Source organism: Heliangelus exortis, chromosome Z (assembly GCF_036169615.1).
Source record: "Heliangelus exortis chromosome Z, bHelExo1.hap1, whole genome shotgun sequence".
In the NCBI taxonomy this organism is placed as follows: Eukaryota; Metazoa; Chordata; class Aves; order Apodiformes; family Trochilidae; genus Heliangelus; species Heliangelus exortis.
Window position 1 is genome coordinate 32,142,530 of NC_092454.1, and position 14,043 is coordinate 32,156,572.

A 14,043-nucleotide genomic window follows, 5' to 3' on the forward strand; every position below is an offset into this window, starting at 1 on the left:
CTTGTGCAAAATAAACAGCATATCTTGCAATAAATTGGTAATATTGCATTGCTTTGCAGATACAGACCACATGATCCAGACAGTATTTATGCTACTGATATAGTCTACACATCTCTTGTCAGATATTTTATTCAGCTAGTGTAAATAAAATAAATCAGGTTACGTAATTTCAGCTGGTATTTTTTTCCTTAGTCAATACAGAACAAATAAATTATTCCACATCTACAGCTATGTGTAATTATTTTTGTTCCTCTTGAAATGCCAGGAATCTGAATTTTCTACCCAGAGCACACTGTAACCCAACCCTCGGTTAATTAAATTTTAGCTGAGTTTCTCTTTATAACTGTAAATTGCACTGCAGGTAAGAAATTGATTTATATATTGAATGTTAAATCATGATTAATACTTCCAATGTACTAATCGGTCATCCTTATGACACTGAAAAAGATATCACTGTGATGACTATGGTTTTTAAGCTATCATCATCTTTATATACAAGAGCTATAAAGAAAAAAAGGGAAAGAAGGAAAAGATTTCTGAATCACAGCTCACATTGAATAATTTTATGGTTTCAGTAGACTGCAATTAGACAGTCAGCATTGTCCAGAATATCCACAGATACAGAGCCTTTCTTTCCATCTAAGTTGGTGGAACTCACATCTATATTTTTGTTAAACATACACAAGTGACAGACTTGAAGCTTCAGCTTTTAAAAATTACTGCAAGTTTTGAATTACTCCTTATTCAGAGGTCATGTCAGTGTTCAGCTGCCTTTCTCCATACAACTAGGTCTGACAGCAATTTTTGTTTGTATTCCAGCAACACTTGAGAATCTTCACCAAAAATTAGAACCATGACATTTGAGGGTCTCCAGAGAATACTTTGATGAATGTCCGTAGAAGAAAGTTACTGCTCCTCCACTGTACACTGCTGAAATCAGGCATTGTGGGTATGTTTCTTCAGCTAGTTTAAGGAACCCAAATAGCATAAAAGAGGAAGGTCTGCAAGCAGCCTTGATTGGTTTAGTAGGAATGTTTACCATCCCACCCAGACAGGCTGGGGTCCTCAGAGACTTCATTTCAAATCAAGCCAGAATGAGTTCTCTTGACTCCAGGCACAAGGCCAGCTATGTGCAGACTGAACTGAGATAGTGTCCTTTGGGTTTGTGATACCACCCTGCCCAATTCTTTCCATCAGCAGGCTCATCCCTATTTGTGCTCCCACTCAGAGGCTGTAGCAGCATATCCCTTGTTGTGGTGTGATGGCCTCATCTTGCAGGCTCTGATTTCCAGATGCAATTGGAAGGGCCTGGTCCAGACAGTACCCGAGTGCTGAGCTGTGTCCCCAGGCCCTGCCTACCCACTGGTTTTACTGCAGCTGTAATATAGCAGGTTCTGTGCCCAGCATGCCCACTTGAGACTCAAGATGAAGAGCAAAGTGTGCCAAAAGTGATTAGTTCTCTCTGCTTTGCTGAAGCCTGTGGTAGCCAAGGTAGGCAGCTCATTCCCAGCAATGTTGCTGAGGGGCAGCAGAGCAGTGCTGCACAGCTCACTTCTGGTCCAAGGGCTGCAAGTTGTAGAAATCTGTCTGAGGGCATAATACATAGGTAACTATTAAGTGAGGAAATAAATCTGATGACAAAAACAACGGGGAATTAATACTGTCCAAATCCTTATGTAGCAGAATATAAATTTCACATTTTTCAGGGATTCTTTACCAATTGTACTCATTCTCTTTAAAATCAAAGTCATTGTGAGGGCAAGATTAGTCATTGAAATAGGCAAATACACAAGCACTGCTTTGCTAGTGGTCAAACACCGATTTGGTAGCTCAGCAAAATATTATTATTGTGGTTGCAGCTAACCATTCAACACCACAACCTGGATCTCTTTAATGAAATGAACTTTAATTACCAAAACAACAGGGATGTACTAGTGCCTAGATCATTTCACCTGTGTGTGTGTGCTGGAAATTTGTGAAGAGCTATAAGCTGGGGAACACTGCCTCATGTGATTATTTATAATGCAGAGCTGAATTGTTTTTACTGTTCATAGAGTCATAGAATCATAGAATCGCCTGGGTTGGAAGGGACCTCTGAGATCATCAAGTCCAACCCTTGACCCACTACCGCTGCAGTTATTAGACCCTGGCACTAAGTGCCACAACCAGTCTCTTTTTAAATATCTCTAGGGACGGAGAATCCACCACTTCTCTGGGCAGCCCATTCCAATGTCTGATCACCCTCTCTGTAAAGAACCTCTTCCTAATATCCAACCTAAACTTCCCCTGGCAGGGAAGTCCATGTCCTCTTGTCTTACTGGTAGCTGCTTGGGAGGAGAGACCAACTCCCCCCCTGGCTCCCATCTCCTTTCAGGGAGTTGTAGAGGGTGATGAGGTCTCCCCTGAGCCTCCTCTTCTCCAGGCTGAACATCCCTTGCTCCCTCAGCCCTTCCTCACAGGACTTGTGCTGGATCCCTTCACAGCCTCCTTGCTCTTCTCTGGACCTGCTCCAGCACCTCAATCTCCTTCCTGAACTGAGGGGCCCAGAATAGGACACAGGACTCAAGCTGTGGCCTCACCAGGGCTCAGGACAGGGGCAGAATCCCTTCCCTGGACCTATTGGCCACACTGTTCCTGATAGAGGTCAGGATGCCATTGGCCTTCTTGGCTACCTGGGCACACTGCTGGCTCATGTTCAGCTTCCTGTCAATCCAGACTCCCAGGTCCCTTTCTGCCTGGCTGCTCTCAGCCACTCTGTGCCCAGCCTGGAGCTCCCCATGGGGTTGTTGTGGCCAAAGTGCAGGACCCGGCACTTGGCCGTGTTGAACCTCATCCCGTTGGAATCAGCCCAACTCTCCAGTCTGTCCAGGTCCCTCTGCAGAGCCCTCCTGCCTTCCAGCTGATCCACACTTCCCCCCAGCTTAGTGTCATCTGCAAATTTGCTGATGATGGACTCAATCCCCTCATCTAAATCATCAATAAAGATATTAAACAGAACTGGGCCCAACACTGATCCCTGGGGGTCACCACTGGTGACTGGCCGCCAACTGGATGCAGCACGGTTCAGCACCACTCTCTGGGCCCGGCCCTCCAGCCAGTTCCTAACCCAGCGTAGAGTGCCCCTGTCCCAGGGCACCTTACATGCCCTGAAGGTCTTTCTGGTGAGAGTTTTAAAACTGCTAGAATGTAACTTAACTGGAGGGCCAGCTAGTTGTATCGTCTTGTGTAAGTGTCTTACACAGATCCAATTCAACTTTTCAGACAAGGTGACATTTGAGAAAACTTCTTTCACTGAGTATTGTAAGACAAATTGTGGTAACACACTCCCTCTAAGGTCTGGAGCAGAACAGGTGGGAATGATGGTGGCTCTCAAGCTGAACAGAAATCAATAAACCTGCTGCTGCACAAAACCACAACCACAATGCCAACATCTTGAAGGGGACAGGTAGATCGAAGACATGAAAAAACCCTAGCACTTATCTAAAGTACTGTGTCTAGTACCATCTAAAGAAACCAGAGAAAAGTACAAAACCTGTATTCTAGAAATTTAAGAAAACATGACCAAGTCTATGAAACAGAAGACTGAGGGCAATGTTCCAATATGTTGTGTATAGTTGGAAAGGGGATGCAATTAGGGGATTAATATGTTCTATATGCTAATTCCTGGTAATACAAAAGCAGTGGGCTTGACCCAAAGTAATAGGGATATGAGTTTGAATATCATTAACATTATACAGACTTGGACAGTTTGCCGAGTGACATTCTAGAACTAACATCACCAGAGAGCTTCATAAGGGAAAATAACTTCTGGATATCCTCCCAATCCTCATCCCTCTGCTACTTCTTTTTCTCTCCCCATTAAGAAAAGGAAAGCGTTCTCCTCCTCATAAACCTTCAGCTAATTCAGCAACACAAAAACTAAGATGCCCCTTTAGACTGGATATTCAAAAAAAATGCTTCAGCAAGAGTCAGTAGGCACTGGGACAGGCTGCCCAGCAAAGCAGTAGAGCCACCATCCCTGGAGGTGTTAAAAATTGTACGTAGATGTGATACTTAGGCACATGGTTTATTGGTGGACTTGGCAGTGTGCTATGTTAATGGTTGAAGCTGATGATCTTAAAAGGTCTTTTCCAACCAAAATGATTCCATGGTTCTATGATTCTTCAGCTGCCTAGAGTTTTTCCTAAGATCTGTTCTGTTTACTTATTTCTGTGTGCACTTGATACACCCAAAGTCTCCAGCTCAATACACTGCCGAAGTCCCCTGCAGTTCTGTATTCACTTTGACAAGGAAAACTAGGTCTGTTTTTTCTTACACAGTGTCTCGACAGTTGCTCGAGAACAGAATTATCTGCATCTCTCATAGTCCTCTGAAGTGCTATGACCTTCTGCAAAGCAAACCCTGACCCTGAGACTGTATAATAAATTACACCACCGCCGCTGTTTGCACACCATTTCAGGGAGGCTGGGGTTGATTTGATTATGGTCAAATAGCATTCTGGCTAACGGCGGAGTTTTGGCAGCAGATTTCTCTCCCTTGTTCCCTGGCGGCGCTGAATTCATAGAACTCACCAACAACTACCCCCGCAGCGGCCGGTGCTGACCCGACCCGACCCTGCGGCCCGCCCAGACCGGGAGCTCCCTCGCTGCCAAACAACCCCAAAGCTTTCCTCTCGGGCTCCGCCTCCCTCTTCCTCCCTCTTCACGGCCGGGCGGGCCGGGGCCCGGCCCGGGACCGGGGACATGGAGGGGCCGCCGTCTCCCCCCGTCAGGCAGCAGGTGGGGAGAACGCGGGGCGGCGAGCAGAGGCCGGAGCAGGAGCCGGGGGAGCTGCGTGAGGCCGCCCGCTGCTTGGTGCTGGACGCGGACGGGAGGAGCGTCCCCTTCAAGGCCCTGTATGGGGAGCAAAAAGCCATCGTGGTGTTCGTGCGGGTGAGGAGGGAGCGGCGGCCCGGCTGGTCTGGCTGGGCCATCCGGAGCACAGGCAGGCGCCTTGCCTGGAGCCCGAACTTGTCTGTGCAGCGGCGGTGGCCGGGGAGGAGGGAGGGGGCGAAGAGGAGGAGATTACACAAGCTAGGCCGGAGCGCAGAGATAGGAAAATGTAAGAAAGATCAGTTCTAAGATCCCTCGTTATTTAGTGCAATGATACGGTGTTTACCCGAAAAGGGGTAATTCCGTGTGTTTAAGGAAGCAAGCATTGTGTACCCTGATTTCCCAGATGGCAAGCCAGCTCTCTCATTCCTAAAATATCCACAGATAAAAATATTAGCAAGGCCCAAAGCCCAGGGTTATTGTGCAAACTTGGAGTAAACCAGGATCCTGACCCAAATTTTGGTGACAGTAAAGAACTTTAGCCTTTCCTGTTTCTAGTTCCTGATCACCTCCAAAATTATTTGTGCCTAAAGTCAGAATCTGCTGCTTCATTGCTATGCAATTATGTCTGTTTCTGACATGTCCAACTGGCTATGTTGCAGAATTTTTTATGTTACACTTGTAAGGAGTATGTAGAAGACCTGGCAAAAGTCCCCAGGGCATTTTTACAAGTAAGTACACCCTGCTCTTGCCTTGTGTTAGGCTTAAACCTTCTAGGAACAAAACAAAACAAAAAAAAAAAAAAAAAAAAAAAAACCAAACCAAAACCAACCAACCAAACAAGCAAAAACAAAACAAAAAACGCTCAGAAGAAAGTGCTGTCATAGTTTGCTACAATAGCCACACTGTACCTGCCTGGGCAGCTCAGGAGCGTCGTTCCACTGCATGCTCTGTTGCAGCAGTGTTATATCTGTCTGCCTGAAAAGCTCTGTGCTGTTTTCTCCGCTGTGTTCAGAACAGCTAGACAACATCTGACAGGCATTTCTTTTGCTGTTATTAGTGCAGCTGTCTCTACCACCCTTTCCATTATGGCTGTATGGTTGACTGATGGTTGCCCATGGGAAAAAACAAAATTGATCTGTACTAAAAATAGTCTCTTTTACTAATGTTTTTTTTAAGCTGCATCAGTTGTGTGATGTGTTCTCGAGGCAGGTGCAAAAACAGCAGCAGCAAGAGAAAAAGGTGGACAAAGGTTACTATGGATGAGTATTTGTTGCATGGTAGAAGATATCAGAGAGACAATGATCCCCTGCTAAATGTGGATGGTTATCTCATCTAGGGTACTGATTGAAATTCTGTCATATTTTATTCCCAAGAGCAGCATAGCAAATGACAGACACTCAGTTTGTTACTGAAATGAAGCCTTAGATGACTAAGAACTTGGGGATGAAAAGGGGCAATTTCTTTGGCAGCTCAAATTCTCAAGGCAGATTTTTCTAAACTGCTCACTCAGTGTAATTCAGAATGACATTTTCTAAATTTGGCTGCTCAAATAAATGCAAAGGTAATCAAAACTATCCATGCTTGGGGGTTTTTTTTGTTGGGTTTTTTTTTGTTTTTTTGGTTTTTTAATGTGAGTATTGTGGTTCTTTTCATAACAAGCAGAATGATTCTATTTTAGAAGGACAAGTGTAATGTCCTAATATTAAACCAACATCATATTTTTTACCTGTTTTACTGACATCTAAATGAACATCAGTTTTGACCTCTATTCTAGACTCAGGCTTAATGTTGTATCTGCAAAAGATAGCAGTATATGTGGATACAAGCTATTTCTATTAATGAACATTGTTTAATGTAAATCACAGATTTATATGCACAGATATGTGCATCCTTCTTCTTTAGATGTACATGCAACTGAATGGAAGTTTTGAGTTTGCAAAATCTTATCAGGCTGCAATCAGTTGCAGAAAAGATGATCCTACTACAGAAATGGTTTACACATCTGTAACTTACAAGTTATCTTTAAAGTAATTTATTCACTTAATAAATTAATGTAGTTGCTAACTATGGGTGGCAGAAAAAAGTAGAGACACCAAATACACAAGTGTTGTTAATTTCAAATAATTTAACTTCAGTGCACTGTGCTCATTAACTCGGGACACCAGATTCTGCAAATGCTTTGCAGCCATGCAGAAACACCGGTATCCTCTTTAGTGTTTCAATACCCATTTTCTGTTCTAGGAAGCAAATGTGAGGCTTATAGTTATTGGACAGTCATCTTATCATCATATCAAGGTAAACAAAGTAGTCATTAGATACCTTGTACTCTCTATTGTGCCTTAGTGGTCTGCATTGAAAGATTTCCTTCTGTTTGTAAAGATGATAATTGGCAGCCACAGAAAAAGAGGAGAGTATTCTTTTCCATGAAGTAATTCTAATAGTGGTACATGAATAAAGCAAGTAACTAAAACTTTCAGTTTAAAAACCAGTGGGACTTGCTGAGGAAATATCTTTTTGTTATTATTGTTATTATTGTTGTTGTTGTTGTTATTATTATTATTATTATTATTATTATTATTATTATTATTATTATATTATTATTATTATTATTATTTCACTGGAAGCTAAAAAGCTGCCTAAATTTTTTTTGCCTTTAAATTAACATGACAAATCCACAGGTTTCCAAATTGGTGTCAGTGTGTTAGTATCTTTCCTGCTGTCAGTAGATCCTAACTATAGTTGTCTTAACCTTAAAAATAGTATTTTTATATGCATTTATTTTGCAGCCCTTCTGCAATTTAACTGGTTATATGCATGAAATGTATGTTGATCCACAAAGGGAAATTTATAAAATACTTGGCATGAAACGAGGTGAAGGTAATTACATATCAGGTAAGAATAATTTTCTCACCTTCTTTGGTCTTATACAGAACAAGAATGCCCTGATAAAATATTATGATCACAATATAAATAGGAAGGGAGTTGCCCACCAGCTCGTGTCTCGTAGGCTGTATTTTGTCAAAACACTTAAAAGCAGAAAATTCTAGATTATTCATAGCAGCTTTTTAATTTTGTTGTTCTGCTTATATACTTTTGTATATCTGAGTATTTAAAAATTTTTTTTAGTGAGAAGCCCTCATGTGAAATCAAACATGCTACTTGGAAGCATCAGGAGTATATGGAGAGCAATGACTGGCCCAGCTTTTGATTTTCAAGGAGACCCCGCTCAGCAGGGAGGAGCTTTGATTTTAGGTCCAGGTGAGCTTCTTTGTTTTGTGTGAAAAGTTACTGTCTCCTCCTATAGCAGTTTGCTTTAACACTACCCCTTTGGCTGCTGTCCCTCTGCATCCCAAGGAGATAGTCTTGTGTTGAACTGTGTGATTTTGCCAGCTGAAGTAACCTCTGGAAGTGTCATTCTGTAGTTCCATCTCCCAGAGAGGTAGCACAAAGCTTGGAAGGTTTTTTCTGACACCGTGGTGTTAACCTACATTCTGTTTTCACATTCGATACGAGGCACATAATGCACTTTTAGTAGAGGCATAATGCATGAAGGGGGGCTGCAATATGACAGTCATCTCACTGAATCATTAGAAAACATCATGCTGGAGCAGATTTAATTCAATTAAATGCTTCTGTAAATTCATTAAGGAAGATCTATGCAATTGTTTAAAATGTAGTATGTTGTGCAATCTATAGAGCTAGTACGCATTTGTACAAGAACTAGAAAAAGGCTCAGAATGCTTCATTGATTCGGTTATGACTTTGAATAAATAAGTATTTTCCTGAACAATTTACATGTTCTCATTCTATTCCAGGCAATAAAGTTCATTTTCTGCACCTTGATAAAAACAGACTGGATCATGTTCCAATTAACAGAGTTTTGCAGCTTGCAGGAGTTAAAACAGTGAATTTCACAAACAGCCCTGAGATTATTGACATATGACACTGGCACAGTATATGCATTTTTTTTACTTGTGTTCTACAAGAGCACTTCTTCAGTGAATTCCCACCTGCATGGGCACTGTTGTGAATTCCCACCTGCATGGGCACTGTTGTGTCTTTATGGGACATATGAAACCCTATCTAGACAATCAGACCACAGAACAAACTGCCTGGCACTGAAGGTGGTCACAAAAGTGCTGTTTCCATTGCATATAAGATAGCAAAGACTAAAATACAGTTAAGGCTCAGTGCAAAAAATCCTGTAGCTTATTACCTCCTCGTCAAAAAAAAGCTGCTAATATATTTTAAACAAATGTTTGTTCAAGATGAACTAAACTAAAAAATCTGGTTTTAGCCAGGAAGAATTTGAGATTCTTGCCTTCAGCAGATGACATTGGCTTTCAATCCAAAACTTGTTAGCAATATTTTAAAGCTTCTATCACCGTGTGACAATCTTGTATTAAAATATACCTTGAAAAATTGCAATTTCAAACACTGAACCAACTTTTGCATCTGGAACTGGCAGATATTGTGAAATACATTTTATAGCTTTAAATAAATATTAAAAAAATGTCAACCATTGTCTGCAATTGCATTGTCTGCAATTCTTTTGCTTCATATGAAAAGGCGTCTCTGAAAGACAGGGAGAGGTGTGTCTTAAACCTATTTTTTATCAAATTGTCAGTTTTGGAGTAGGCTGTAGTCAGTTACTTGGTGTCCTATGAAGATTTGTAGCAAAATATTCTTCTGTGCATGCATTTACTTTCTCTCAGAGCAAGAGGTGTCTAAAAAAATATCCTTAGTTATTTTGTCCTAGACCACCGAGCTTTTTGTTTGTGTTTGTCATAGATGACAGCAGCATTTTGGTTTGCAGTTCTGTCAGATTTCATATTATCTGTTTTTTAAGAATGTTTTTGTTCAGAATCTATTGCTTTCATTAAAGCTGATGTTCCTTCTTTCATCCATCAACCATTTCTTGTTAGCAATTTTAAACTAAGATTGCCCAAGATTTAAGGAGGAGTCTCTCCTGGTCTGTAGTCTCTCATCTTTGTCCTTCACTGTAAAATGCTGCCATTCACTTGTATTTCACCTGCAATTTCTCTCCTCTTTTAAGCCTTAGCACTAATGCAATTGTAAAATGGTATTCTGTGAAGAGGTTTGTCCCTGCATACAGTAAGGTCAGTGGCAGGCATAGAGCAAACTCAAGAGAGCTCTACACCAATGCGAGTGTATGAAATTAAGTGTAGTGTTGCTTGACAAAAAAATTAAAGGCTTGCTTAAGAAACATAATGATACCGAGCAGAGTAATTCCATTAAATGTACTATGCCCTAGTACCTAATTCATTACATTCACGTTTTGATATGGTGTGTTTAGAAGGATGCTATTAATGTAGAAATTCTGTGCTAAGTTCCATGATTTCACTAAACAGGACTTGGCATAGGACTGAAGCAGCTGTGTGCAGACTCAGAACCTGCATGATTTTAAGGCTGGCCAGAAGCTTCCTCAGAACTTGGCATAACAGACTGAGACTAACAGCTGGAGCTCCAAGATAAGTGAAGTCAGATTTTCGTGACCACTGCCCCTTCAAATAAGGAGCTGGTCCCTCCCTCCTTCCAGAGTTCCCTCCCTCCAGAGCTCACCAATATTTTTGCGTAGGTCAGGAATTCTGCAATGCAGCTGCCTCTGTGTTACTTAAATCACAGTAGAAAGCAAGCTAGGAAATTGTTCTTAGAAAACTGGTCTTATATTTGTAAAAAACACAAGAAAGGCAGAAAAATTATTTTCAAAGAGAAAGAATCACAAATATTCAATTTATTTGTGGTCCTTCCACTCTGCTTCATTCACGTCATCATCACTCTCAAAGACACTGGCTCCAATTCCACTTTTTGTTTGCAATCATTTCCCTTTCATGTTATTGATGTTTTTGATTTTAAAGGGAGTGTTTGGCTGCTTGCTTTGCATTCAGTACAATTAAAACAATACATAATGGGAATGAATCTATTACTGCTTTAAAAATACATTAAATAAAACTAACAATAGCTAAAAGAGCTGTGGTCTTATACAAGGCATGAACTGAATTAAGTTGTAGCTTGACAGCTCTGTAGGTTGAAGTCATCCATCGTCATCACATCAGTACTGACAGGGACTATACCACAGCTTCTGTGTTATTTCAGCAAAACCACTTTTTCAGAAAGACTCACAAAATGCATACAAACAAACAACAACAAAAAAAAAAAGCAACTCAAAGAGGAGGATTCAGTGGAAGAACAGTCCCAATTAAGGCATCAGCCCTGGATTTGTTACATGAAGATGGACTGTTGCATCTGACCACTCCTACACTAAGTTCAAGGGTTCCCTGTGAGACAATGGTTCACACATGCGTAACAAATAGGAACAACGATGGTCACAGTCATCCAAGGGAGAAATGGTTTCCAAAGTGTCAGTGGAATTTTAGGTCTCTGGTACTGTTTAGGAAAAGTATTTTTTAAAAGTTATGCGGTGAAAGGTGGAAATCAGTGGAAGATTACCACTGACTGGTTGGTACTCAGCAGATGGAAGAATACTTCATCGAGGGCTTTTGTCACGGGCAATTATGACGGAGGTGGTGAGGGAATGGTTTTCAGAAGTTGTTGTAACTACTGGCTTGATACATTTCAACACATACTTAAAATAACGATGTGTTTTAAAGCATCAGCGTGTCTGAGGGGCAGACTCAGCCCAGCTACTTTAACTTTCCAAACGAATCCATCACGCTCAGCCCAAAAGGCGGCTGTGCGTCCTGGACTGGTTTCAGTCGGCCTTACACAATGTGCCCTTGGGACCCGCTTTTGGTACGCGTCGTGAGAGGCACTTGAAAAGCTGCGGCGCCTCCAGAAACGGATCTGCGAACACTCATTCCCACCGACGGCAGCTCTACGCTGCCGGCCCGAACACGGGAGCGGAACCACTCGGGGTCCGGAACCGTCGCCCCCTCAGGGTTGTCGTTTTGGACACGCCGTGACCACCCCTCAACCCCGCGAGAGAAATCCCGCGCCACGTCAGCAGCCCGCACCGCTGCGGGACGGGCAGGGGCGAGGTTCCGAGGGTCCGCCCCGAAGTGTCAGCGATGGACGGGCCACGCCGACCCGGCCCACCTGTTACAGCCACACTGTGACATCACCGTCCCCACCGCTCCGCGATGGTGACGCCACTCCATGCTGACCCAATCACAGGCAGCGGCGCCGGGAGCGGCCGCCGGCTCGGGGCGGGAGGGGGGGTAGGTCCATGGGGCGGTGGGAGGGGGCGGTGTCCGGGGAGACGCGTCAGCTGCCGCCGCGGGTCCCTCCCCTCCGTCGGCCCGAGCCCCGCGGGGAGCGGCGCGGCGGGGATGAGGCGGGTGGCCTCGCACCCACCGTAGCGGCGCCGCCGCCTCCGCCATGAAACGAAAGAGCTGGGCCGAGACCCGGCGCCGTGCAGCCCCCGCGCTGCCGGCTATGAAGAGAACTCGGGGAGCGGCGTGGCGGGCGGTGGGGGGCGACGAGGAGAGGCGGCAGCCGCCCCCCGACGCGCCGGAGACCTGCCTGAGGATCGCCGGTGAGGAGGGCGTGCCGGGGGGGCGGTGGCGGGCAGGGTGGCGGCGCGGCGGGAGAGTTGAGGCACAAGTTGGGGACGCGCTGCCGGCGGCGCGACGGGACGGGACGGGGCGGACACCCCCACGTCCCAGCCGCCTCCGTCCCGTCCCGCCCCGTCCTGTCGTGTTCCGTCCCACTGGTGGGGGCCTGGCGGCGGGGAAGGAAGCGTTCCTCTCCGCGCTGGGTGGTCCTGTCCCCGCCGGGACCCCGGGGCGGCAGATCGGCAGCCGCCCCTGGGGTCTGTGCCAGGGGTGAATCCTGGCGTCGTCTCTCCGGCGCTGCACGCAGCGAAGTGTTCTCTGAAAAATGCATTGCTAGTCCAGCCACCCTTCCAGAAGAATAAATACCGTGGCTCGTTAATAACTCTGGCTGTACCGAGCAATTTCCTTCTGCTGTCTGTTTCTGCTTGTCAGAGACTAAAGGGAGCGTATACTTGAACCAGTAGAACGTGTTTCTATGGGTGAAACAAAATAATGAATTTCTCCCGATATTGGGGGTTAATATCTTTCTCCTGGTCTTGTTCTTGATGGCTAATGGGTAAAGTAATGGACAAGCGTCGCATCGTTTCTTGACACTTGAGTGCCGCCGGCTACTGCAAGCAGGTTTGATCCGTGTTCTTCTCCCGATCGTGGCCCTGTGGTTTGAACCGTGCTTTGTTTTGGCACAGGAACTGACTCTGTGGAGAAGCGTATTGGATCGAAGCTGAAATAGATACAGATCTAGGTTTGCATTCCTCAGCTAAGACATGCTTGAGTTTAGTTTGCCCAAAAGAAGAGAAAAGGAAAAAAAAAAAAAAAAAAAAAAAAAAAAAAAAAAAAAAAAAAAAAAAAAAGTCCTGTGCATGAATCTGAGAGTGGTAGTGTTTGCAATTATCTTTTAAAAAAAAACAAACCTCACCTACTGCTTTGTGAAGGACACGGGAATTTGTAGACAGAGCAAGGAAAAATACAAAGAACAAATGAGGCTCCAGACTTAACAGTGCCAAAAAATGGGGTTCTTTAGATTAATTCATGTGTCTCCTAGATAACAATATAATTGGAAAACTATGAGATTTTTTTTTTTTTTTAATATTGGGTGTAGTGCTGTAGGAAGAATGTAAACTCCACAGACATACCAGACTCCTCTTTTTAAAAGCTTTGGTACTATCAGGGATTAAAATGATAAATTCTCCAGACTAAATTACAGCATTTTTGGCCTAATCTATATGGACAAACATAATGGTGTACTTACATGCAGACCTATAATGCTACCATAACTTCATGTGTATTTTTCTATAACTCCAACCACTTATACAGGAAATTACTAGGGTATAGTTTTAAGGCTAAATGTAGAAACCGCTCATTTGGCAGGGGATGACTTTTTGATATTGAAGTAACTTCACTACCTAGAATACTGTGTAGCCCTGTCCAGCTCAGATCTCCAGTAAACAGGTCCATCTAATAATTCACATGCAGCAGTTGCTTGGATCTGGTGATACATGTCTGGCATCAATAGGACCCTTAAATTACTGTATTTTCTCCTCCAAATAAATGTTTTTCTCATTTAAGGAATACATTAGAGCACCCAGGCTTTGACATGTGGTTTTTTGGGTTTTTTTTTAGGTTGGTTGGGTTTGGGGTTTTTTTTTTGGTGTGTGTGTGGGTTTTTTTGTTTGTGTGTTTGTTTTTAATAAAAC

General features: G+C 43.5%; 2 protein-coding genes across 12 annotated transcripts in view; both read left to right on the forward strand.

Annotated features, from left to right (window-relative positions):
- Positions 1 to 4,632: 4,632 nt before the first annotated feature.
- Positions 4,633 to 8,824, forward strand: PRXL2C (peroxiredoxin like 2C). Its single transcript, XM_071731073.1, has 6 exons — positions 4,633 to 4,931; positions 5,474 to 5,542; positions 7,056 to 7,109; positions 7,601 to 7,706; positions 7,941 to 8,072; positions 8,630 to 8,824. Exons 1-6 carry the CDS (start codon positions 4,743 to 4,745, stop codon positions 8,755 to 8,757), a joined length of 678 nt encoding a protein of 225 aa, XP_071587174.1. The 5' UTR covers positions 4,633 to 4,742; the 3' UTR covers positions 8,758 to 8,824.
- A 3,192-nt stretch (positions 8,825 to 12,016) lies between these two features.
- The window catches only part of CDC14B (cell division cycle 14B), a 46,843-nt gene continuing 44,816 nt past the window's right edge, over positions 12,017 to 14,043 (forward strand). For all 11 annotated transcript variants that reach the window (XR_011723298.1, XR_011723297.1, XR_011723299.1 and 8 more), the window contains exon 1: positions 12,017 to 12,330. Coding sequence is in view for 7 of the 11 variants with exons in the window: in XM_071731067.1 (XP_071587168.1) it covers positions 12,174 to 12,330 (157 nt within the window). In the remaining 4 variants the exon portion in view is untranslated. The remainder of the gene's footprint in view (positions 12,331 to 14,043) is intronic.

Coding starts and splice junctions, on each gene's coding strand:
- PRXL2C (XM_071731073.1), top strand. CDS start 4,743: ATGGAGGGGCCGCCGTCTCCCCCCGTCAGGCAGCAGGTGGGGAGAACG. Junction 5,543..7,055: donor TCCCCAGGGCATTTTTACAA/GTAAGTACACCC, acceptor TTTCTGTTCTAG/GAAGCAAATGTGAGGCTTAT. Junction 8,073..8,629: donor AGCTTTGATTTTAGGTCCAG/GTGAGCTTCTTT, acceptor ATTCTATTCCAG/GCAATAAAGTTCATTTTCTG.